The sequence below is a fragment of the Grammomys surdaster genome, unplaced genomic scaffold (assembly GCF_004785775.1).
Source record: "Grammomys surdaster isolate TR1022 unplaced genomic scaffold, NIH_TR_1.0 126278, whole genome shotgun sequence".
Taxonomy (NCBI): Eukaryota; Metazoa; Chordata; class Mammalia; order Rodentia; family Muridae; genus Grammomys; species Grammomys surdaster.
The window spans coordinates 4,073,948-4,096,398 of NW_021621078.1; the positions used below are offsets into that span (position 1 = coordinate 4,073,948).

General features: G+C 47.3%; 1 protein-coding gene and 1 pseudogene across 1 annotated transcript; both read right to left on the bottom strand.

Annotated features, from left to right (window-relative positions):
* Positions 1 to 695: 695 nt before the first annotated feature.
* Lyrm9 (LYR motif containing 9) lies at positions 696 to 14,003 on the bottom strand. The gene is made up of 4 exons (XM_028759396.1): positions 13,960 to 14,003; positions 4,033 to 4,173; positions 1,966 to 2,058; positions 696 to 854 (listed from the first exon to the last, which is right to left on the bottom strand). The coding sequence occupies exons 2-4, from the start codon at positions 4,156 to 4,158 to the stop codon at positions 837 to 839; spliced, it is 237 nt and encodes a 78-aa protein (XP_028615229.1). The 5' UTR covers positions 4,159 to 4,173; positions 13,960 to 14,003; the 3' UTR covers positions 696 to 836.
* A 2,858-nt stretch (positions 14,004 to 16,861) lies between these two features.
* On the bottom strand, positions 16,862 to 16,998 carry LOC114613992 (annotated as a pseudogene).
* Positions 16,999 to 22,451: the final 5,453 nt, after the last annotated feature.

Here is a 22,451-nt window from a genome sequence, read left to right on the forward strand (position 1 = left end):
GCATCTTCTGGCTACTTCGCCCATTTGGGCCACCTCTCCTTGGACCTGCTCTCCTCTCCTGTGAGGACACACTGTCTATATTGACCACTTGTACCTTTTTGCTGGAACTCATGTGGTAGGTGTTTCCTCACCTCAAGGGCCAGGGCTTCTGCCTGGAGCATGTTGGGAGGGAGTGTCAGGAGGAGCGGCTACTTAACAGACTGACAGACACAGTACGGTTACAGATAAGAGGGCCCATGGGACTCTGAGAGGGGACAAGACAAACTCACAGATGAGTCACTGAACAGGACGAGGAGCTGGGGAAGGGCACCGCAGCGGCTTCCTTGCAAGGTCCCAGTGCACGAAGCTGGTGTGAGGCACATCACTGTCACCTCACCCAGGCTCACCCAGGAGGCACCTGACAGAAGCTGGGATTCAGATCCAGACCTGCCTGGTTCTCAAGCCCACTCTTTTCTTTCTATACAGGTGGTCATCTGAGGGGACATCTCTTCTGGGGCTCGGAGGTGGGTAGCGGGACCTCCAGAATAAATTAATTGCCTTCAGAGCAAAGTAAAAGAAGAGATAGGCCAAAATGAGAAACACAGAGAAGAAGCAAAAGAACACCAAATTCTCCCCAAATTGCGTATCGTTTCTGTCTGGAAAAGCAGACATAAAGGATGCTGGAGACATGGCGGCAATGATGAGAACCACCTGACCAAATGTCAGCTAGGATTTCTTGTTTTCAGCCAACAAGGTCAAAGAATATTCCAGAACTGATGCTGCTCCTTAGTTCCAAAAGCAGGGAGGTTTCTCAGTTCCAAGAGTCTCCAGGGCGCTGCGCTGTGAGCTCCAGATACTCAGGTTTGTTTCTTATACTATAAGACAGAGAGATGAGAAATGGGTGATAGAAGCCATGGAGGAGGGCTCTGTTGTGTCACACAGGTCTGCCCATCCCCGCAGTGGTTTCTGGGAGGTGGTGTGACTCCATCAGGAAGTCTTTTACTGTCCTGTCCTAAGTTAGTGCCTAGACTTGTCTTCTTTATTGGGAAAGCTGAGGGGCTCTTGGGAGGAAGGCTGGGAGGCTGAGGGCACTAGGACTGAGCATGGAGCTTACCAGGGCTTGTCCTTATTCTGAATCTTGTTTGCAGAAGAAAAGTCCCAGGCAGAGGAGACCCTCAGAAGCCCAGGGTCTCCAGCCAATCACCAAAGTTTTCCTTTTTCTGTTTTTGATTTTTTTTTTCAGTCAGGGATTTTTTTCTGTCAGCCCCAGGGGCTTCTGCACTAGGCAAGCAATCTACCACTGAGGTCAATGCCCTATCAAAATCTGGTTTTTACAAAGTAGACTTTAAACCCTATATCTGGAGCATCTGAGTTAGGAGGACAAGGATCTGCTGGTACACTCCACTTCTGCACATTCCTGACTGCCTTTTCCCACCTACAGTCTAGGTGTTGGTCCTAGACCGCAGCCTAGTCCCAGGTATGTGGTCCAGGAGTGAATAAGGTAGCTGAGGGGGCCACAGGAACAAGCAGGCTTCCTCTGTAGCCTGCTCCAGTTCCTGCCTTGGCTTCCCTTGGAGATGGACTGTAGCCTGTAAGCCAGATAAACCCTTTCCTGCCCCAAGGAGGTTTCTGTCTGTGTTTTAATCACAGTAATAGAAAGCAAACTAAGAAACCACCCCCAAGACAGCCTCCCTCCAAGCCAGATACGGCTATGCCATGCTGGACAGTAGAGTTGTCTTTTCAGGGAAACACAACAGTCCCTGTGCCCAGGTCAGCTCACTCAGCACTGCCTGGCAGTGATTGGTCTTTCAGGTTTAAGGGTGACCCTCTCACTTTTGGTGAGAACGGAAAGAGAGTATCCTCTTACTTGGGAGGAGGGCAGGTGCCTCCGTTTTCAACTGTGGTGCGCAATCGCCCCCTAATGGCCAAGGATGTTACAGCATCTCCATTCCAGTGCACAAGTCGAGACCAGAGCCACTTACTTACCTTGTTCATGATCCAGTCGGCATCTTCAATGGCTCTTTTAATAATCTGCTGGATTCTCTCAGGATTGTCTTCGTCTGAGTGAACTTGGAAACTCTGTACGTTTCAGAATAAAAGGACAGGGCCAAGTGAAATTCAGAGCTTCATAGCCCAGTCCCAAGAGACTGTGGGGCACTGGTCACCTCTTGGGTCTGCTGAGGTGCGCTCATCCGGCCCATCCTGCTCTTAGACCGCAGTGTTTGAGCCCTAGTCTGTCTCTCAGCAGAACTGGCCGTGCAGCCAGCAGAGGGGATGAAAAGGGGACCCAGCCACTGGGCACACAGGCTATTTGACAGGTGATCAGGACCAGGGAGAACCACAATCTCTGGGTTTGATTTGCTCAGCATAGGAATCTACATCGATCAAAGTGTGCTGGGGAGGGATTGGCCTCGCCACCACCAGGTGCTGGTGCTGGGAAGCAATGGGGAAGGGAGAGAAGGCATAGGGCCAAAGGATCCTGGGAAATCCTGCGGGGCTTCTGACCAGTGACCTGAGATGTGAATTCACTTGTGTGAATGGAGTCCTCCCTCCCTCACCTGTGCTCCGAACCCCACATTCACTCTTCGACTCAGCCTAGGAGCCCACTCCTTGCCTGTCCAGGAAGTCTCCCCTCGCTGCCCCAAAGCTAATCACTGCCCTCTGTTTCCCCTCAGCCTCTATTGCTACCACTGTTTCTCTTTTACTTTTTGAGACAGGATATCACTATGGAGCCCTGGCTAGCCTGGAACTCACTATGTAGCCCTGGCTAGCCTGGAACTCACTATGTAGACCTGACTGGCTTTGAAATCAGAGAAATCCACCTACTTCTGCCTCTTGAGTGCTGCGATTAAAGATGTATGCCACCACAACATGTCTGTATGAAATATAATTTTTAGCTCTTTATTTGGAAATCATTTCCTTTTTAAAAGATTTATTTATACGTATACAACAATTTGCCTGCATGTATGCCTGCAGGCCAGAAGAGGGCACCAGTTCTCACTATAGATGGTTATGAGCCACTATGGGGTTGCTAGGAATTGAACTCTGGACCTCTGGAAGAGCAGATGGTGCTCTTCACCTCTGAGCCATCTCTCCAGCACTGGAAATCGTTTCTTATAACATTATTAAATTTTTATTATTCTGTTTGTGGCATGGTGTTTTGCCGGTGTGTATGTCTGTGTACCAACTACGTGCATGCAGTACACGGGTGGCTAAGAATAGAACCTGGATCCTCTGGAAGAGCTGCAGTGCTCTTAACCTCTGAGCCATCTCCCCAGCCCTAGAAGTGATTTATTATAGAAAGGTAGTATAGGGTACACAGAGCTTCCAACCTTCCCATTGTTAACACTTTACTGGTTTTACCATCTTCTCTACAGAATCTCCTAAACAAGGTACTATGCCTTGTTCCCTAAAACCCTCACTGTGTGCTTCCTGACAGAGGGACCCTCTGATGCAACCACAGTACTCAAACTCAGACACATCAGCATCGATGCAACCATCACCTAACCCACAGCTAGTATCCTTACTCCCACTGCTGCGTTCCTCTCTGGCTTAGGGTCTGGATCAAGCCTTCCACTTACTTGTGACATCACTGGAGTCACTGTTAATGGAGAGCTGCTTGCCCTTCCTGGTGGTCCATAAAACTTTGTTCTGCTTCTATTTATTTATTGTTTTTTAAATGACAGGTCCTCTTACTGGAACCTGGGGTACCCAATCCTCTTGTCTCTGCCTCCTCAATGCTAGGATCATAAGTGCAGGCCATCACGCCAGCCTTTCTGGGTGTTGAACTCTGGTCCTGATGCTTGTACGGTAAGCATTTTATCAACTGATTTCTCTCTCCTGCCTCTATCCAGTCTGTTTTAATATCCTTGGAGCTGTCTCATTCAGGCCCCAGCACAGCACTGATGCCAATGGATACAGCCTCTGTGCCGCAGATAGAAGCCAGAGGCCACCTGCCTATGTTTGCAGTGCCTCTTATGAAACTTCTAGGCCTGCTCCCTGGCAACTGTGGCTCTGGCCCCCAGTGGACACCTCCCCCAGACCTGCTCCCACCTGCCTGACAGCATGCTTGTAGTACTCCTGGATGCCCTTGGTTGGCAGCTGCCGGCAACAACGCAACAAGTAACGGTACAGCTGCAGCGGTGTCTGGACCAGCTCTGCCCCTGGCAGAGGGGCCATGTGCAAGCCCCAGCCCTGAAAAACACAGAACATCATCACGTTCTTAGCCATCAGACCAGTTCCACAGTGGTACTGGTCTCCAGTCCTAGCCTTCTGTGTGCACAGAGGCTAGGTCCCCCTGTGGCCCAACCCCAGAAGTCAACACCCTGAGCTGGGGCTAGCCTTAGCATACAGCAGGCCCATGAGGACCTAATGCAAGAGTAGAAGGAGGTGTGCCACCTCGGCCCAGAGTCTCGCTAAAGTTCAGCTTCGGGTGGCAAGTGACACGGGGAAATGAGTAGAAAACCCCAGGTGGCAATCCTGTCAAGGCTGCCGACAGCCAGGCACATGCTAGTGAGGGCATCAGGCAAGAAGACAGGAAGCCTGAAGGTCTAAACCTGTCTAGTCAAAGTGATGTTCCCAAAGCACTGGCAAGACCGAGGCTCTTTCAGGAAATACAGTCTTGGGCCCTAGACGGGCAGACGCATGTTAATGAGCAGGTCGGGATGCACATTGTGGCTCCCATGAAGAAGCAGCTGTAGATGGAGTGACCAAAGGGAAGCCAGGACTAGGTACATGACTTCACTTTACTGAGTCATTAGTAACAATGAGCACAATATTCATTTAACATACAAATTAATGCAAACATATGAAAACTAACTCAGAGAGGTAAGGTAATTTGTCGCAGCTCACACAGCTGACAAAAGGTCTGTCTGAGATTTCAATCTTGGCAGTCTGGCTCCAGCATCCAGTAACAAAAGAAAGGGGACCTGCAGCCTTCTGTGAATTCCAGGCCAGCCAAGACTATATAGTGAGACACTGCCTCAAAAACAATTTTTGTTTGTTTGTCTTAGGGCCTAGAAAGTGGTTCTGCAGTTAAGAGTACTTGCTGGCCGGGCGGTGGTGGTGCACGCCTTTAATCCCAGCACTTGGGAGACAGATGCAGACAGATTTCTGAGTTCGAGGCCAGCCTGGTCTATAGAGTGAGTTCCAGGACAGCCAGGGCTACACAGAGAAATCCTGTCTCAAAACAAACAAACAAACAAACAAACAAACAAACAAAAAAGAGTACTTGCTGTTCCTCCAGAGGACTGGGGTTCAGTTCCCAGCACCCACATGGCTGCTCACAACTGTCTGTTACTTCTGTTACATCCAGGATCTAATGCCTCTTCTGGCCTCCAGAGACACCATACACATGGTACACACACATACATGCACACACATGTGAGCACTCACACACACACATCAACACAAATGTTCCTGCACACACGAGTTTCTGCACACACTGGCATGCACACACACACACGAAAGCAAACACTCATACTCATAACATAAAATATAATTTAAAATCTTTTAAGTATTAGGGGTAAAGATGCTAATAACATACGAGTATTCACAGGGAGCCATTCAGCAATTTTCACACGTCTACTTCTGCAGGAACCACCATCACAATGAAGAACAAGCTTATCCACCCAAAGTTACCTCTGCCCTCCCTCCAGCTCCTCACTTCCCAGCCTCCAGCAGCTGCTGACTGGCTTCCCCAACCCAGGCTCCTTCACATGTTCCCAAGGTTTGTGTCAATGGAATGGTCTGCCATGCTTCCTTCCGTGGCTAAGGAATCCATTTATCTGTCTTCTGTATCTATGTCTGTCTGTCTGTCTGTCTGTCTGTCTGTGTATCTATCTATCTATCTATCTCTCTATCTATCTATTTTGGCTTTTTTTTTTTTTTTGGTTTTTCGAGACAGGGTTTCTCTGTATAGCCCTGGCTGTCCTGGAACTCACTCTGTAGACCAGGCTGGTCTCAAAATATTTTGGCTTTTCAAGATAAGGTTTCTTTGTAGGGCTGTATGTCCTTGAACTTACTCTGTAGACTAGGAGAGCCTCAAACTCAGAGATCTGCCTGCATCTGTTTCCTAAGTGCTGAGACTAAAGGCATGCACCACCACCGCCCGGCAGGATATTTCAAAACATGTTTCTATTGTGATTTTTTTAAAGGCTTATTATTTTCTAACTATAGTATGACTGTGTCTGTGGGAGGGTATGCACACGTGAGTACAGGTGCCCAAGGAGCCCAGAAGCATCAGATTCCTGGAGCTGGAGTTCCAGGCAATTGTGAGTCACCTGATGAGGATTCTGGGAACTGAACTCAGGTCCTCTCGAAGAGTAGTATGTGCTCTTAAGATGAACTTGTGTGTGTGTGTGTGTGTGTGTGCGCGCGTGCGCGCGCGCACCCCACAGCACACATGTGAAGGTTAGAGGACAACTTACAGGAGTCAGTGCTCTCTTTCCATGAGGTGGGCTTGAGTTTTGAACTTGGGTCATCAGGCTTAGAGGCAGGCACCTCCCTTCACCTGACTGAGCCACGTCATTGGCCCAGCTTTGTCTTTTAAAGAGAGTACATGTGTTTCTAAACGGTAGGCTTCTAAATAACAAGATTTGTTACCTTGCATTTAGTGCCTCTAGCCCTGATCTTGCCCATGTGCCCACTGCTCCAAAGGCTCTTGCCTGAGCTGTGTTACAGCATCCTCCTGGCACCCAATGTCAGTCCATTCTCTTCCACACTTGATACCAAGTGAGCTCTGACCTACTGTTTTGGATGCATGCATCTATGTCAGTCCTGGGAATTTTCCTCAGAGTCTCAGACTACCAAGAATGTCAGTTCTCTACAGCTCTGCACGGTGGTGGCTCCCTTCCCAGCCCCCCAGTGGAAGCCCTCTCTCACTGCCTGTGCTCCAACCTCCGTGGGAGTGAATCACTCTGCTGCCACAGGAGGCTCTCAGAGCTGAGCTGGGCCCAAGCCGCAGCACTGTGTCTGGCCCCCAGCAAGCTTCACAGTAGATGAACTGAACCAGCCAATCGATCCACCCTGTTATCTCACTAGCTTCCTGTCTAGGGGAGTGGGGGGAGAGCCTCTCTGTGCGCCAGATGAAAAAGCTCAAAGAAGGGCTGGAGAGATGGCTCAGTGGTTAAGAGCACTGACTGCACTTCCAGAGGTCCTGAGTTCAAATCCCAGCAACCACATGGTGGCTCACAACCATCTGTAATGAGATCTGATGCCCTCTTCTGGTGTGTCTGAAGACAGTTACAGTGTAGTCATATATAATAAATAAATAAATCTTAAAAAAAAAAAAAAGCTCAAAGAAGGGACAGAGGGACAGAGGGACTGGTGTTAGTTTTAAGGTTGCAAAGAATGTGGAGAATGCTGCCAGAACCAAACACTAGAAGTGCGGACGCCCCTGCACTAACATGGGAACTGTGGAAGGCTGGGGTCAGAGGCTCCAACGTTCTATTTCAAGAATGTCTTTTCGAAGCGAAACACGCTCATCACCACAGCTAAACTGGCCGTCTCCTCACGGTTCTTCCGGCTCTTGCTCTAACACTGGAGTTGTCCGCCCCCATCACAGTTCTCCTTCCTAGTAAACGCCAGTTTTGCAGAACTCGGTGCACAAGGGCCCAACCTGTCTGACCAACCAGAACCCAGGATTCATATCTCCTCAGGGATTGGCTCACAGGTGAGCAGCTGGGACTCTAAGACTCCCTCCCCAACTAGACTCAGTAATTCTACAAGGGATACCTACCATCTTGCCACCTCTTGATTCCAAGCAGAATGTAGAGCTGGAACTTGCCAGAACAAAGTCTTAAAATGTCAAATCCATAGGAAGCCAAGGCCCCAGAACTAATACCCTCGCCATTTACTCCAACTACCAAAGCTGCTTGGAAAGGCGATTCTGTAATTTTCTTTTTTTTTTTTTTTTGTTTTTTTGTTTTGTTTTGTTTTTCGAGACAGGGTTTCTCTGTGTAGTCCTGGCTGTCCTGGAGTTCACTCTGTAGACCAGGCTGGCCTCGAACTCAGAGATCCGCCTGCCTCTGATTCTGTAATTTTCAACCTGAAAGATTCTGATAGATCGTTGTCCCACCTCTACTTCTAGGGGTTGGGGTGTGGCTCAGTTGGTAGAACATCTATCTAGCATTCAGGAAATTCTGGGCTCAATCTCTTAACACTGCAAACAGAAAGCATGCTGGTGCAGGCCTCCACTAAGGAGGTGGAGGCAGCAAGATCACAGGGTCATCCTTGGCTATGTATGTAGTGAGTTTAAGGACAGCCTGGGCTACATGTTTCAAAAACCAAAACAAAACCACTTCTATGATCCATTTCAACGGTTCCATCTGTAAGGAAGTGTAGACAGGACAGGGCTCTTCAACCCTGATCTCACCAGGCTCACTGGCCCTGCCTTAGTCTAGCCCACAGTGGGGAACCTTTAGCTATGATGGGCAGGACCCTGAAGGGCAGCCACAGAGGACACACTACACTCCCAACGTGACAGGCAGCTCCCCTGGCAGGCTTCCCCAGACTATATAAAGTGCTAATCAAATATTGTAAAATGCTAGTCCGGAACAGATGGTTACCATCTGCGGTCCTCAAACTTAACATTTGGAAAGAGCACAAGTTTGCTTCACTGCTTTAAAACCCAAGCAATACTTAGTAACCAACCCAGCAAGTATGGGCGGAAGATTATTTTCAGCTCAATTATATTACTTAGTCATTCTCAGTAATAACCAGCAGAGAATACGTGTGTGGGTCCACTGAGAGGAGATGAACTAAAAAATGTTTTAATTTAATTTATAGTGTGGGTTTACTATCATTCAGGGGGCATGAACCTCCCCACACCATTACCAAAACCATAGTAGTTAAACCCAGGCCCTGGAAAACGCTCACTTTCTGCTCTTTGGACTTGACCTCCGACTCCAACCCCAGCTGTGCCTGGGACAGCTCCATTTTCCAGGCAGCCATGCTAAGATCGCCCCTCACAGCCCAACCAGGCCTCTTCCTCCCATCCCCAAGCCGCTGGATCAGAACTCCTATCAAGTCCTACCTCTCTGTGCCTCTTAGATTTACAGCTCCCTCTAGTGCCGATTCCTCCTGTCTCTGCGGCCACTGTCTAGAGCTGGCTCTCTGCTTTTCCATCCATTTCCCTACCTGCTCTCCACCCAACAGCCCGAGTGGATCTCAAACACAAATTTCAGGGTGCCCAGTCCCCTCCTAATTCCCTAATAGCTACTCCAACACCATGTCACTCCAGCAACTGTTCTCAAAATGTTAAATTTAAAACTGTTTTCGGTTTTGTTATTGTTTTTAAAGAATGGGTACAGAGATGTACCAAGCAAACAGAGTTGCAGTCACAATGAGGAACTGGCAGAAACAGTACCGTGGCACTGAGCAGGGAAAGTGCCAGCCTACAGAATACACCCATGTCCCTTTCCGTGGCCCAGGGAGTCCTGTGTCTGCATCACCCACCCCTCAAGTGGAGTGGGGCAGTCTGTGTCTAGGGATGGTCTCTACTCTGTGACGGGACAGATAGGTTGACATGGAACAGTCAGGAGCCTCAGAGAAGCAGAACACATAGGATATAAGTGTGTGTCAGTGTGGGGTGTGAGTGTGTGCAGGGTGTGTGCGTGTCTGTCAGTGTGGAGTATGTGAGTGTTATGTATGTGTGTGTACGTATGTGTGGGGTATGTGTGTTGTAGTGTGTGTGTGTCACTGTGGGGTATGTGAATGTGTGTAGGGTGTGTGTATCAGTATGGGGTATGGGAGTATGTGCAAGATGTGTGTGTGTGTGTGTATGTCTGTGTGTGTGTCAGTGTGGGGTATGGGAGTGTGGACTGGATATGTGTGTCAGTGTGGGGCATGTGCATGCATGTATGTGTAGGGTTTATGAGAGAGAGAGAGAGAGAGAGAGAGAGAGAGAGAGAGAGAGTAGGGGATAAATTTGTGTATGTGTGGAGTATATTTGTGTGTCTGGGGTATGTGTATGTGTGTGTGTATGTGTGTTACAAGGAATTTGTCATGTAATTCTGTGAGCTGCCAAGTCCAAACCCTGCAAAGCCAAAATGTCCTGACTCTAAGACAGAAAGTTGCCAGGAAACAGGGAAGAGTCACGGTTCCAGTTCAAGGGGCTTCATGAGAATTCTTGTGTAGGAAAGGCTTAGACTGTTCATTCTAGTCCCTTAACAGTGTAACTTGTAAACATCTAACACCCTCCAGACCATAGAGACAGTAGCAGTAACTGAGGCCAGGTACAACCCCTGCTCCCCCAGGACTGATTAAACTGTGTGGCAGGTAAATCTGCCACATCTCCTGGCCTACATTTCCTGGTGCTCTCTAAGTGTAAGACTACCACAGGCACAGGCAGAACAGGTAGACAGGAAATGGTTCAGATGCTCAGGAGGAAGCTGTGGTGACTTCCAAAAGGCCTTATCACCCCATTTCACTCTAGCCCTGACTTCCAGTTCAGGCTCTCACCTGCATCAAGGGAAGGACATCCACCTGTGTGCAAGGAAGGCCCTAGCAGCCATTTTCCAAGGGTGGTCACAGTGCTTTATCAACCCCTCAACCAAACCTTTCTACAGCTATGCACCAGCTGACACTGTCCAGCTGGTAGGAACCTTCCAACATTGTTAGGAATCACGATGACACTGTGGCTCTGTAGTGTTTGCTCTTATCCTCAGGTGATTCGGGTACAAGTATTAAGAGGAGATACGTGCTGGTGGTGGTTGTGTGAACCTTTGATCCCAACACTCAGGAGGCAGAGGCAGAAGCAAGCGGATCTCTGAGTTAGAGGGCCAGCCTGGTCTATAGAGAAAATTCCAGGACAGCCAAGGCTACATAGAGAAACTCTGTCTCGAAAAACGGGGGGTAGGGGGGGTGGGGGGGGGGAGGAGGAGAAGGGAGAGAGAACAAACTAAGAAGCACAAGAAATGTTGAGTGTTTCTACTCATAGTCTGAGCTCTATCCTGATCGCCAACAAGTCCATCGCACACAGCCAACTCCCTCGGTCCCTGTCATCCCCTTTCCAGCACAGGAGAAGACATTACCATCTCCCCGCCCCGCCCCACTCAGTGCTTCTCATCCTCCCCACTCCCCCTCATGTCTGCTTTCCCTCCCCTCCCCTCTCAAGTACACCGAGAGTGTGAGAAACAGCGGGCTGATTGTGTTCAGACCAGTTCCATGAACAATGACCCTGTCAACCCCCATGACCTGAGAATTCAAGGAATGCAGCCCAGGCTGCATTCTCTGCTCAGACCTTCGTGACCCTGGCATCCACTTCAAAGTACCTTTCTCCATGAACTATTATTAAGTTGGCATCCCCATCTTGGACTAATACAGAGTCCCAGTCGGCCACACAATCTCTGGGATGCCTGACTGTTGTTCAAGTCATCTCTACGTAACGAAAGCACAGAAACAATCACACACCAAGACAAAGGGAATTGGCCTGAGAGCTATCCTCAGCATAGCTCATCCATGCAACGTCTTCCCAAGCATCTGAGTATATAGAACCACTAAGAAGACCAACACCTTGTTTATCCAGAATCTTCCGCAAAGCTGATGTCATATTTTATCACTTTATTGCCCAGAAGCTAATTAGTCCATTATGACAGCTTTTCACATATTATCTCATTAAACACAATATTAGAGAAGGTATTGTCAGCCCCATTTCATAGATAAGGAAACCAAGGCTCAGAGAAGCTGTGACTTGTCAGTGGCCACATAGCTATACACAGTCAGGCAAGGAACTAACCATAAGTCTATTTGATTCTAAAGCTCACAATCTTACTTGCATCCCGACATCTGCTAAATGGGTATACCTAAGAATACTAAGGCTGGGGCGGGGGAGTAACCCAAGGTTAAGAGCACCTCCCGAACATATGTGACTCCCTGAATTAAGTCCCCAGAACTAAAACAAAATGCATGACTAGGGACCCCATCCATAAAGAACTCTTCTTGGCTGATGCAAGAACTTGATCAGTCACTGATAAGCTTCCTTAACTGGGCTGTTATTCACAACTTGGCCACAAATCTTTGTTCCACACCTTTCAAAAATACAAGGGCATTGTAGCACCCTCTCAAACACAGATGGAAAAAATCAGACGGACTTCAATTACATACACACACAAAAAGAAATGCTTTTTAAAAAAAAATCTTAGATAGGATGGATGACTTAGACACAACCCTTACAATCTGAGTTCAAACACCTGGATCCCACAAGGTGGCAGGAGAGAACCAATTCCCAAAAGTTGTCCTCTGACCTCCACATGTGACCACACACACACACACACACACAAACTGAGTGGGCCTGATGGTATATCCCTGTAACAGCACTCAGGAGGTAGAAGTAGGAAGCCTGGGAGTTCAGGGTCCAGTCTAGGCTACATACATAACAAGCACAAGGCCAGCCTGGGCTATCCATGGTCCAGTCTCAAAACTGAAACAAAATCAATTTATAAACCTTAAAGAACATGACCTATTGGGAGGGTGCATAAAGAGAACTTCCTGGGTGCTAGGTGATACAGCTGGCACAGAGGGTAAGAAGAAAGGACTAGTCATATGTCCTTATCACTAACCTGTGTCCTAACACGGGTCACCTAAAAATAATTGGAAAAAGAGTCATACATTTAAGAAGATAATGGAACTGCAGAAAATAACCCAAAATTATGCCCAATTGAGTACTGATAAAAGCTAAATTAAGCCTGCACCAGCCATTTTTTAAATATGCAATTAATCTTCATGATGGAGAAAGTTGAAAATAGGAATGGTTTGCTCCCTGCCCCCGCCCACCCTAGGCCTCCATCTGGCATATTTATGTTCTTCCAGCAATCCTGCCTCCCCTCGTCCCTCTCCCACACAGCCAAGGTCAGCCCAGCCTCCCTACATTCCCAGCAGTACAACCTTTAGTCCCAGCTTTGCGTCCATCCCTGTGGGAGGTGGGAATGCTGGAAATGAATCCTGGGGCTTGACCCTGCCTGGCAACCTTTTTACCACTGATCTGTTTCTAGCTCCTGATTAGCAGCTAAGCTAATCAGTCTCTTTCTTCCTGACCAATTCCCAAGTGCCACCCGAGGATATTTCACACTTTATCCTTCCCTTTCTTTGGCCCCCACTACCGTATACCCAGAAGACAGGTATGTAATAGGAAGGATTTCAAATGAGTCCCAAGAGCCATCACTGGGTGCACGGAGAGATAAAATCTGATCCAAGCAGACCTTAGAAAATTATTCTGTAATAAAGAGAATGAAGCGCTTACATAAGGCTACCACGTGTGAGCCTTGAAGGAGGCATGTTAGACGCAAGAAACCAATAACCGGGGCTACATATGATTGATTCCATTTCTGTGAAATGTTCAGAACTAACAAAATCTATGGAAAACAGCTAAATGGTTTGCCTAGTGCAGAAAAAAGGGAAGAGACTGGAGAGGGGTGTTGCCAGCTAATGGAGATGGTTTTCTATGAAGGTAAATGTTCTAAAATCGACAGTGGCAGTAGATGCACACCTGCGCACATTCAAAAGTTTATTAAACCTGTGCACTTTAGCACTGGCCGGGAATCCCAATACCCCTGGGAGGTTGGGGCAGGAGGATTACGAATTCAAGGCCAGATAGGGTTACGTATTGCACAGATTAAAATTATTCCAGTTACTCCTGGTAACAGGGTGTTCCTGCAGACCGAGTGAGAGTAGAGCGTCATGTCTCCTCTTTGAAAACCATAGAACCGGGGCTGCCCCAGCCGAGTGCAGATGCCAGCAGCACATGGCGGAGACCTGGCTCCCCGTGTCCTCCGACACCGCATCCCGGCCTCCCACGCTCCTCCACGGCGCTGCAACTATGGCTGCGACAGGTGTCGCTGGCTCTCCGGGAAAGCCTAGAGCGCCCGCAGATCGCCCCCAGGGCTTCCACAGATCCCGGCCCTGCAGGCAGCCTCGGTAATTCCCAGCCCGCCCCCGCCGCCCCCCGAGTCCCCGCCCAAGGGCCCGCGCAGCGCGGCTCACCCGCCTTCCCGGCGGACGCCAACTCGAGACACCGTGAGCGACACGATTGCGCCTGCGCGGCGGAAGCAAGCGCAGCCCCGCCCCCGCCTGGTACCCGAGCGCCATCTGCCGGCCACCCGCGGGACTCGGGGTCCTACTGGGTGCGGGCTTCCTGATCCGACCCCACCCAGTTGGCTAGACCCACACACAGCCTGCTTTCCCTTGTCTTTCTTACTACCTTGAATACAAGCTCTGATGGCAGGCACTTCCTCATGTTCCCACGAATGGATAGAATATTAGGGGTGCTCAAGATGTGTGTAAAGGCTTGAAGGACGTGTCCTTCCTGTTGTCATGTTGATGACAGGAATTATGTTTGGAAGAGAGTCTTCATTTTAAGTCACTTCATCAAATTACAGTCCCACAACACCTGTCAGAAGAATACATATGACAGTAATAGGCATGCTTCCTTTCAGACTCTGCTCTAATTATAATCGAGGGAAAGAAAGCAGAATCTTAACTTGCAGCTACTGCCAGGATCATTCTTTGAAAATGAAATAATGCTGTTTCATTAAACGGGTTCTCCCCACATGCGCGTGTTTAAAGTCAGAATACTTCTCTGAATTGATTTAAATACAAGTTTTATATCCTGAAAGAAATAAAGATGGATCTTTTTCAGGAGACAAACACCCTGTTCAATGAAGCTTCAAGCTTCTCCGGGCCGCTGTCTGAAAGGCAGCAAGGTACCTGTGGATAACGTTGCTTCCCTTCATCTCATCTCTCTTCTCTGGGGCTTTTTAAATCTACCTGTAATGAAAAGTCCGATTTCCTTACACACGCCCCTTGTGTAGCTGCTTTAACAAGACAACTGCTTACAATGTCTTTTTTTCTTCATTTTTAAAAAGAAAACATTTCTGTCTAGCAGCACTCAGAAATCTATTTTTCTTCCTCTTAGGAAGCAGGGGCTATTTCTTTTTTATTTTTTTTATTGGATATTTTCTTTATTTACATTTCAAATGTTATCCCCTTTCCAGGTCTCCCCTCCAGAACCCCCTCCTCCCCATCGCTATGAGGATACTCACCCACCCACCCACCCACCTACCTACTCCCGCCTTCCTGCCCTGGCATTCTCCTACACTGAGGCATCGAACTCCCTCAGGCCCAAGGACCGACCCTCCCCCTTGGTCCAAAAAGGCCATCCTCTGCCACATATGCGGCCAGAGCCATGGATCCCTCTATGGTGCCTCTTTGGTTGGTAGTCCAGTCCCCGGGACCCAGGGTGGGGCCAGTTGACACTGTTGCTCCCCCTATGGGGCTACAAACCCCCTCAGCTCCTTCAGTCCCTTCTCCAACTCCTCCATCAGGGACCCCGGACTCAGTCCAATGGTTGACTGCGAGCATTCACCTCTGCAGGGGCTATTTCTTAACAGAACCTTTTCCTTTCCCTGATTCTTCTTCAACTCTCTAGAATCCCACCGTCTCCTCCCCAAACACACACACACACACACACAAAGCACTCCACTTCCTCCTCTTTAGCTAACACACTACCCTGTCTTCAAATCTGTGTGGGAGGATTCGTCCCCTGGAATACTCAAATAATTACCTTCATTTATTTTCAATATGTAGACTTGGACCAAATATATCTGAAAGATCCAGTTGCACACTCATAAATCAGTCTTCTTATTTACCCATGCACAATCACGGCGTGTCACTAGTGCAGGTCCAATCAATAAATCTATGCTTTCAGAGCCCTCACTAGGAGCAAGCTGCTGGGACGCCAACCCACCCTCTCATTCAACATTAAGATCCTTTCATAGTTTTAAGAAATTTCAGTCTGTTCTCTCAGCCTCAGTCTTTTGTTCCCAGATCTTGGTGTTCCTGCTTCAGAAACATCATTCGAATGCCTAGGTCATAAAATAATCAGGGAGCAAGCTGTTAGCTTTGCCTCAGAAAGGCTCCACCTTCCAGCCTCTTGCGTTACTTCTGTCTTTACAGAGATGCAACATTTCTCTTTCTCAAAACCTCCTTGTCGACAGCTAGGAAGCACAATAGAAGAACAGGAAAGATTTTTTTTTTTTTAAACCTGAGGGAGAGATGTGGATAGTAAGTTCCTTTCTTTTACTGAGTCACAATGAGAACTTGGATTTAAGGATAATCCAAGCCAGGCATGGAGGTGCACACCTTTGATCCCAACACTCCGGAGGCAGAGGCAGGGGGAGCTCTGTAAGTTCAAGGCCCATCTGCTCTACAAATCGAGTTCCAAGACAGCCAGGACTGTTACACAGAGAAACAGGGTTGTTTTGTCTAGTAAAAACAAAAACAAAAGAAAGAAAGAAAAAAAGAAGGAAAAAGAAAGAGAGAAAGAAAATCAAAAACAAAAAAAGAATAAGGCAATAGTGATTCTTCTTAACTTGACAGGAACTTTAGATTTCTTTGCATTTTAGTAGTAAAACTAAAAAATTCTTACCAGTCCAAGCATTCACTGAAATGGCACCAGGTCCATAATCTAATTAAAACCCAACTATTCTTATTCTATCATTTTCTTCCACACTGAAATTCCAGCAGCAGGGTGCCCTTGTGTCAGGCTGCATGATATTTACAGGTCAATGGAATGTTTTTTTTAAAGAATTATTTATTTGCGGCCGGGCGGTGGTGGCGCACGCCTTTAATCCCAGCACTTGGGAGGCAGAGGCAGGCGGATTTCTGAGTTCGAGAGTTCGAGGCTAGCCTGGTCTACAGAGTGAGTTCCAGGACAGCCAGGGCTACACAAAGAAACCCTGTCTCGAAAAACCAAAAAAAAAAAAAAAAAAAAAAAAAGAATTATTTATTTATTTATTTATTTTTATTTATATGAGTACACTGTAGCTGTCAGCTCTTAACCACTGAGCCATCTCTCTAGAAAAAAAAAAACTCCTCAGAATTTTTTTTAAATATGGAATGCTTCCCGAATTTGCATGTCATCCTTGTGCAGGGACCATGCTAATCTTCTCTACTGAAGATAATAGAGAATGGTAATAATAGCTATTGTTCCAGTTTTAGTATATGTGCTGCTGAATCGAGCACAGGTCAATGGAATTTTAAAAACCTTTTGCTCAAGAAGTTTATCACTCAAGAGTTGGCTGTGCAGGAGAGTCCTCCTCACTGGGGAATTTATCAGCTTTCCTCGGTACTACAAGGCCATGTTCTCTTGGTTTGTAAACTCATGTCATGTAGCCAGCCCGACAGTGGCAGCTTTGGAACCACTCTGTAGAGAAAGAAGCAAGAAATTTTGATGCTTTCAGATTAAGTCAACCTCCAGATTTTTAAAATTATATGTATTTGTTTATCGTTATGTATATGTGCTGTGGTGTGTGTGCATGTGTGTGTGTGTGTGTGTGTGTGTGTGTGTGTGTGTAGGTCAGAGGAAAAAGACTGAGGGAGTTAGTTCTCTTCCACCATGTGGGTCCAGGAAAATGGACTCAGGCTGGAGGCTTGACAGCACGTGCCTGTACTCCACACTGAGCCAGCTCCCTGGCCCCATTTCCACATTTCAAAGAGAAATGATGCATTTGCATGCTTTGATTATATCTGGTTATTGTCTCAAATGTTGACCATGTAAATAATTCAAATTAATTCATAAATATACAATGGATGTAATAACCATGATAAAAATACTTTGAAGAAAATCCTTAGGCCCTTGGATCTGCCCTGACTCTCCGTCCCCCTCGGCTCCGATTTCTCCGAGCACGCAGGATGAGCACCACCTTGACGTTCCCGTCTATGCAAAGTTGCTATTTACCAAGTTGCCATTTGCATGACTCAGATTCTGCCAGAACACAGGGAGAGGGGCACGAAGTGACAGGTGAACCTGCCAAAAGAGATCACCAAGGCAAAGACGGGAAAATCCGGTGTACAGATCTTTGCCGCCCTGGGGTGTTGTAAAACAGCCCCCGCTGACTACCAGAGAGGGTTGTCAGTAAGACAATGAAAGTATCGGGTGTAAAAGGTTATGTGAGATCTCAGGCATTTAGTGTCTTTTCTTCTGTAATTGCTGGGTGGGAGAAGGAGATGAACAGGGACTCAAGGTTTTTATAAAAAGGAGTGTGAGGGGAAGGCAAACCAGGACTAGTCACAGCACACGCGCTACAGGGTGGAGTCTGGTCTGCCAGGACTTCAGGCTCGTGTTACTTTCTGCAGCACAGTGAATCTAACCCACCTGGCTGGTACACGACATTCTACCCTTCTGGTGTGTTCTGTGGTAATTTATTCATGGCAGCTGCGTGTGAAGCCACATAGGTAATCAGGTGTGTACTACCTCTAGGCTTGGGCCTCTGCTTTTTTGTCTCACTATAAATACATTTATACCAATATCCACAATTTCTGTATCAATTACCTTTGGAATGGATTTTTTTTTTTTTTTCCATGAAAAGAGCAAGCGTAGCCAGGGATGGTGATTTGTGGCTATAATGTCGGCACTAGGGGGCGCTGAAACAGACTCCTGAGTTTGAGACAAGCCTGGACTATACAGCAAGAATCTGTAACAACTACTGAAGAAGAGGAGGAAGAAGAGGAGGGTGAGAGGAGGAAAAGTTGAAAGAGAAAGAGGAGGAAGAGGTAGAAAGGATATGGGAGAAGAGGAGAGGGGAAGGAGGAGAGAAAGAGAAAAACAAATGCTCATGTAGACAAATGCTTGCCACAGGCATATACATACCAGTCTTACAAAGGAGTGGGTGTGCTTGTAAATGTGTTTCTTTTCTTTTTCGTTCTTCTTTTATTTTTATTTTTTTGTCTTTTGATCCTGTTTAATGCAAACTCTACTTTTAAATGACCTGGTTCAAATCGCAGTTCTGTTTCTACTGGTGACATATGCAGAATCTTAAGATGGTCACAGATTCCCAGCACTCAGGAGGCAAAGGCAGGCGGATTTCTGAGTTTGTAGGCAGATGGTCTACAGAGTTCCAGGACAGCCAGAGTTATACAGAGAAACCCTGTCTCAAAAAACTAAGATGATGATGATGATAAAATGGTCACAGATAAGAATTCAATGCTGCCGGGCAGTGGTGGCGCACGCCTTTAATCCCAGCACTTGGGAGGCAGAGGCAGGCGGATTTCTGAGTTCGAGGCCAGCCTGGTCTACAGAGTGAGTTCCAGGACAGCCAGGGCTACACAGAGAAACCCTGTCTCGAAAAAAAGAAGAAGGAGAAGAAGAAGAGGAATTATTCAATGCCAAGAGCTTGGAGAGATGGCCCAGCAGTTAAGAGCACTAGCTGGTTCTTCCAAAAGACCCAGGGTTCAATTCCCAGCACCCACATGGCAACTCACAACTGTCTGTAATTCCAGTTCCAGGAGATCCAACACCTTCATGCAGACATACATGTAGGCAAACACCAACACACATAAAAAAATAAAAATAAATGAAACATGAAAGAGAAAAAAAAAGAATCCAATGCCACCGAAATGGAGGAAGCAATTATTTACTAGAATTAGTTGGAGAAAACCAAGAAGAGTGACAGGAAGGAGAAGGGATGAGAAGAAACTAGAGGAGGGGAGGAGGGAAAGGAGGAGGGGTTTAACCTTGGGAATACTGTTCTGAAGAGAAAGGGCTGGTCAAGTGAAGCCACCAAGGGGAAGGGAGCAGGCAGACATCAGGGACAGGAGATCATTCTTTGGTATAGACAGGAAATGGGGTGTTCTGGTCAATCAAGAATGTAGTTAATAGTTAACTGTCCACTTTGGCAAGCACATGCTGATACCCTTCCTAGGCAAACCAGCACTAGAGCCCCAAGTCATTAAAGAGACGAGTATCCCTTTCCTGTGGGTTCTCTTCTGGCTCCCCTCTGCCCTAGCCTCCCTCCCCCACATCTTGTTGCTTGAGACAGGTCAAATCTTGTCTTTGACCTGTGATAGACCCCTTACTGGCTCTAGGAGTTCTCTGAGCACATAGGTCAAACTCCTGACTGCATCCTACAAAGTCCTTTAGGGTCTGGATTCCAAAGTTTCATTTCCTGTTCCCAAGCCTTTGCCACACAGCCCTGTGGTAGTTTCAAATGCACTCTGTCCCTTCTGACATTCTCGTTTAGATCCCAAATATATCCTCCTCCACTTCCCTCACACCCACACTCCTATGCTGGAGCAGAGACCTGCCACCAGATGGTAAGTAGCCTGTCCTGCCTCTATGGCAGGCATCAGTTTAAAATCCCCAGAAAGCACTGAAGCAAGAATTTGAGGGCACATAGCTTGTCTGGACAGGGATCTAGAAAACACCCAGTAAGGGACAGGGGACGTGAGGCAAGCTGTCCATACAGAGCCCTGCCAAGCAAGCTAGCACCACATCAGACTTCCCTGGAAAGCTTCCTTTGGGATCCAATGTAGTTAGTGCCCTGGGGTTCTTAGAGGGTCATTCCTTTTACTTATTGGTTAAATGATGCTCTCAGGGCACTGACTCCCTGGTAGGGCTAGACTGCCATGATGTTTGGAGCAGTAGGAAATCAGTCAAGTACTGCAGAAGGTAAAACTCAGGTTAGGGGCAAGCCACTGACCAGTCTGCTGGTCATAAATAGGCATAAATGTACAGACGTAAATCTGTACATTTACATTTAGCGTGTGCAAGTACATGCAAATGTGTGTTTGTGTGATTATATAGAGTCATATCCATCTTCCAACTGCAGCTGCATGAGAACAGAGCCGAGCAGCAGGGTCCCAGCCAGAGTCGCTCGACACTAAAGGCTCCCTCCCCACACCCTCAGCCCTCTGTCTCACTCCGACTGAATCTATCATCCTCCTCCAATCTGCCCCCAAGCAGATTAATGTTGAGAAAATTACACAACAGAGCTGATGGGTCTGACTTTAAATGCATCCTGGATACTTCCTGGGAAGAAAATGACTGCTCTTCAGAGCTCCCACATGCCACCTCCACCCTGACTCTCAGCTAACTGCCCGTGGGAAAGGTCAAGGCCACCAGATGAGAACACCCCCTCGGAGTTCTCAGCCTCTCTCCTTTCCTGTTACAATGAGGCGCAGCTGCCATGTGCCTTTGACAGCTCCTTGCCCCGTGGGTATCCTGGCTCTCTCCCTTGAGAGTTGTTAAAGTCTCGGCTGCTAGTTACTTCTGCTTCATCCCTAATTAGTCTCCACTTCTGCACTTGCTCGTTCTAAGCAACATACTGAAGAGGTCTAGAGCTTCGCCTCTCGAAAGGTGATTTGTGGACTCTCCGTCTGAGCCTCTCGCCTGGGAGCCTGTTAGAAATTCGGAATCTTCATCCAGACAGCAGAATCAGAATCCACATTTTAACAAGATCCCAGGATGACTCCCAGCTATGTGAAGGTTCGATAAGCACCAAGCCAAGTGAACCAAATGTCATACACTCTCTGTGTCCTCTGTCCCCCACCATACAGATTCCTTTCTTTCTTTTTTTTTTTTTCTAAATATTCTTTTTTTTTTTTTTTTAAGGTTTTTCGAGACAGGGTTTCTCTGTGTAGCCCTGGCTGTCCTGGAACTCACTCTGTAGACCAGGCTGGCCTTGAACTCAGAAATCCGCCTGCCTCTGCCTCCCAAGAGCAGGGATTAAAGGTGTGCGCCACCATTGCCCGGCTCAGATTTCTTTCTTTATTCTCCACTAGAGCCAAAAGTTTAATCCAACACACATATATAGAGGCCCTGGCAGATACCAGCCCACTTCAATGTTCTGAGGAGACAGAATAAATAAAGCATATATTGGGGCTGGAGAGACGGCTCAGTGATTAAGAACACTTGCTGATCTTACAGAGGACCAGGGATCAGTACTCAGAACCCACTTTGGGCAGCTTACAACTGCCTGTAAGTCCTCCCTCCTCCAGGGGAACCCAAATGCCCTCTCCTGGCCTTCAAGAGCAAATGTACCCTCAAGAACACACACCAACACAGATACATATGCATACATATAATTAAAAATAAAAACAAAATCTTAAAAAATATAAGTAAGTAGGGGCTGGAGAGTTGACCCCTCAGTTAAGAGCACTTGCTGCTTTGCAGAGGACCTGGGCTCCATTTCCAGCATTCACATGGAGGCTCATAACCATCAGTAACTCCAGTTCCAGGAATATGATACCCTTTTCTGACTCCACAGACCCCACATATGAACACAGTACATATGCATTCGTAAAGACAAAACACTCAAAAATAAAACAATAAAACAATAAAGCGGATAAATAAAGCGGGTAGACCATCATGCCGATGGTGTGTTCCAGGGGCTGAGAAAATGAGAGAGTAAGAAGGACTCGAATCATAAACAACTAACCTGCAGTCAAATACAAAGTGACAGTGTAGGTTAGAGAGACGGCTCGGAGGGAAAAGCACTGGTTACTGAGGTGAGTTCAAGCCCTTGGGCTCCCATGGTGCAGAAGAACCAACTGCAAACTGTCTTTAATCTCCATATCTATACATACATGGGCACAGACATGCATGTGCGCACACACACACACACACCATTAAATAACCAGATGGCTACTGTAGATCACTGCAAGTGTGTGACATTTAGTCTGAGATCTAAATGTCAAGC

Bases quoted from the DNA above. Each gene is read 5' to 3' on its own strand.
- Lyrm9 (XM_028759396.1), bottom strand. From the start codon at position 4,158: ATGGCCCCTCTGCCAGGGGCAGAGCTGGTCCAGACACCGCTGCAGCTG. The intron at 2,059-4,032 runs GTGGGAGCAGGT...TGAAACGTACAG, and splicing joins ACAAGCATGCTGTCAGGCAG to AGTTTCCAAGTTCACTCAGA.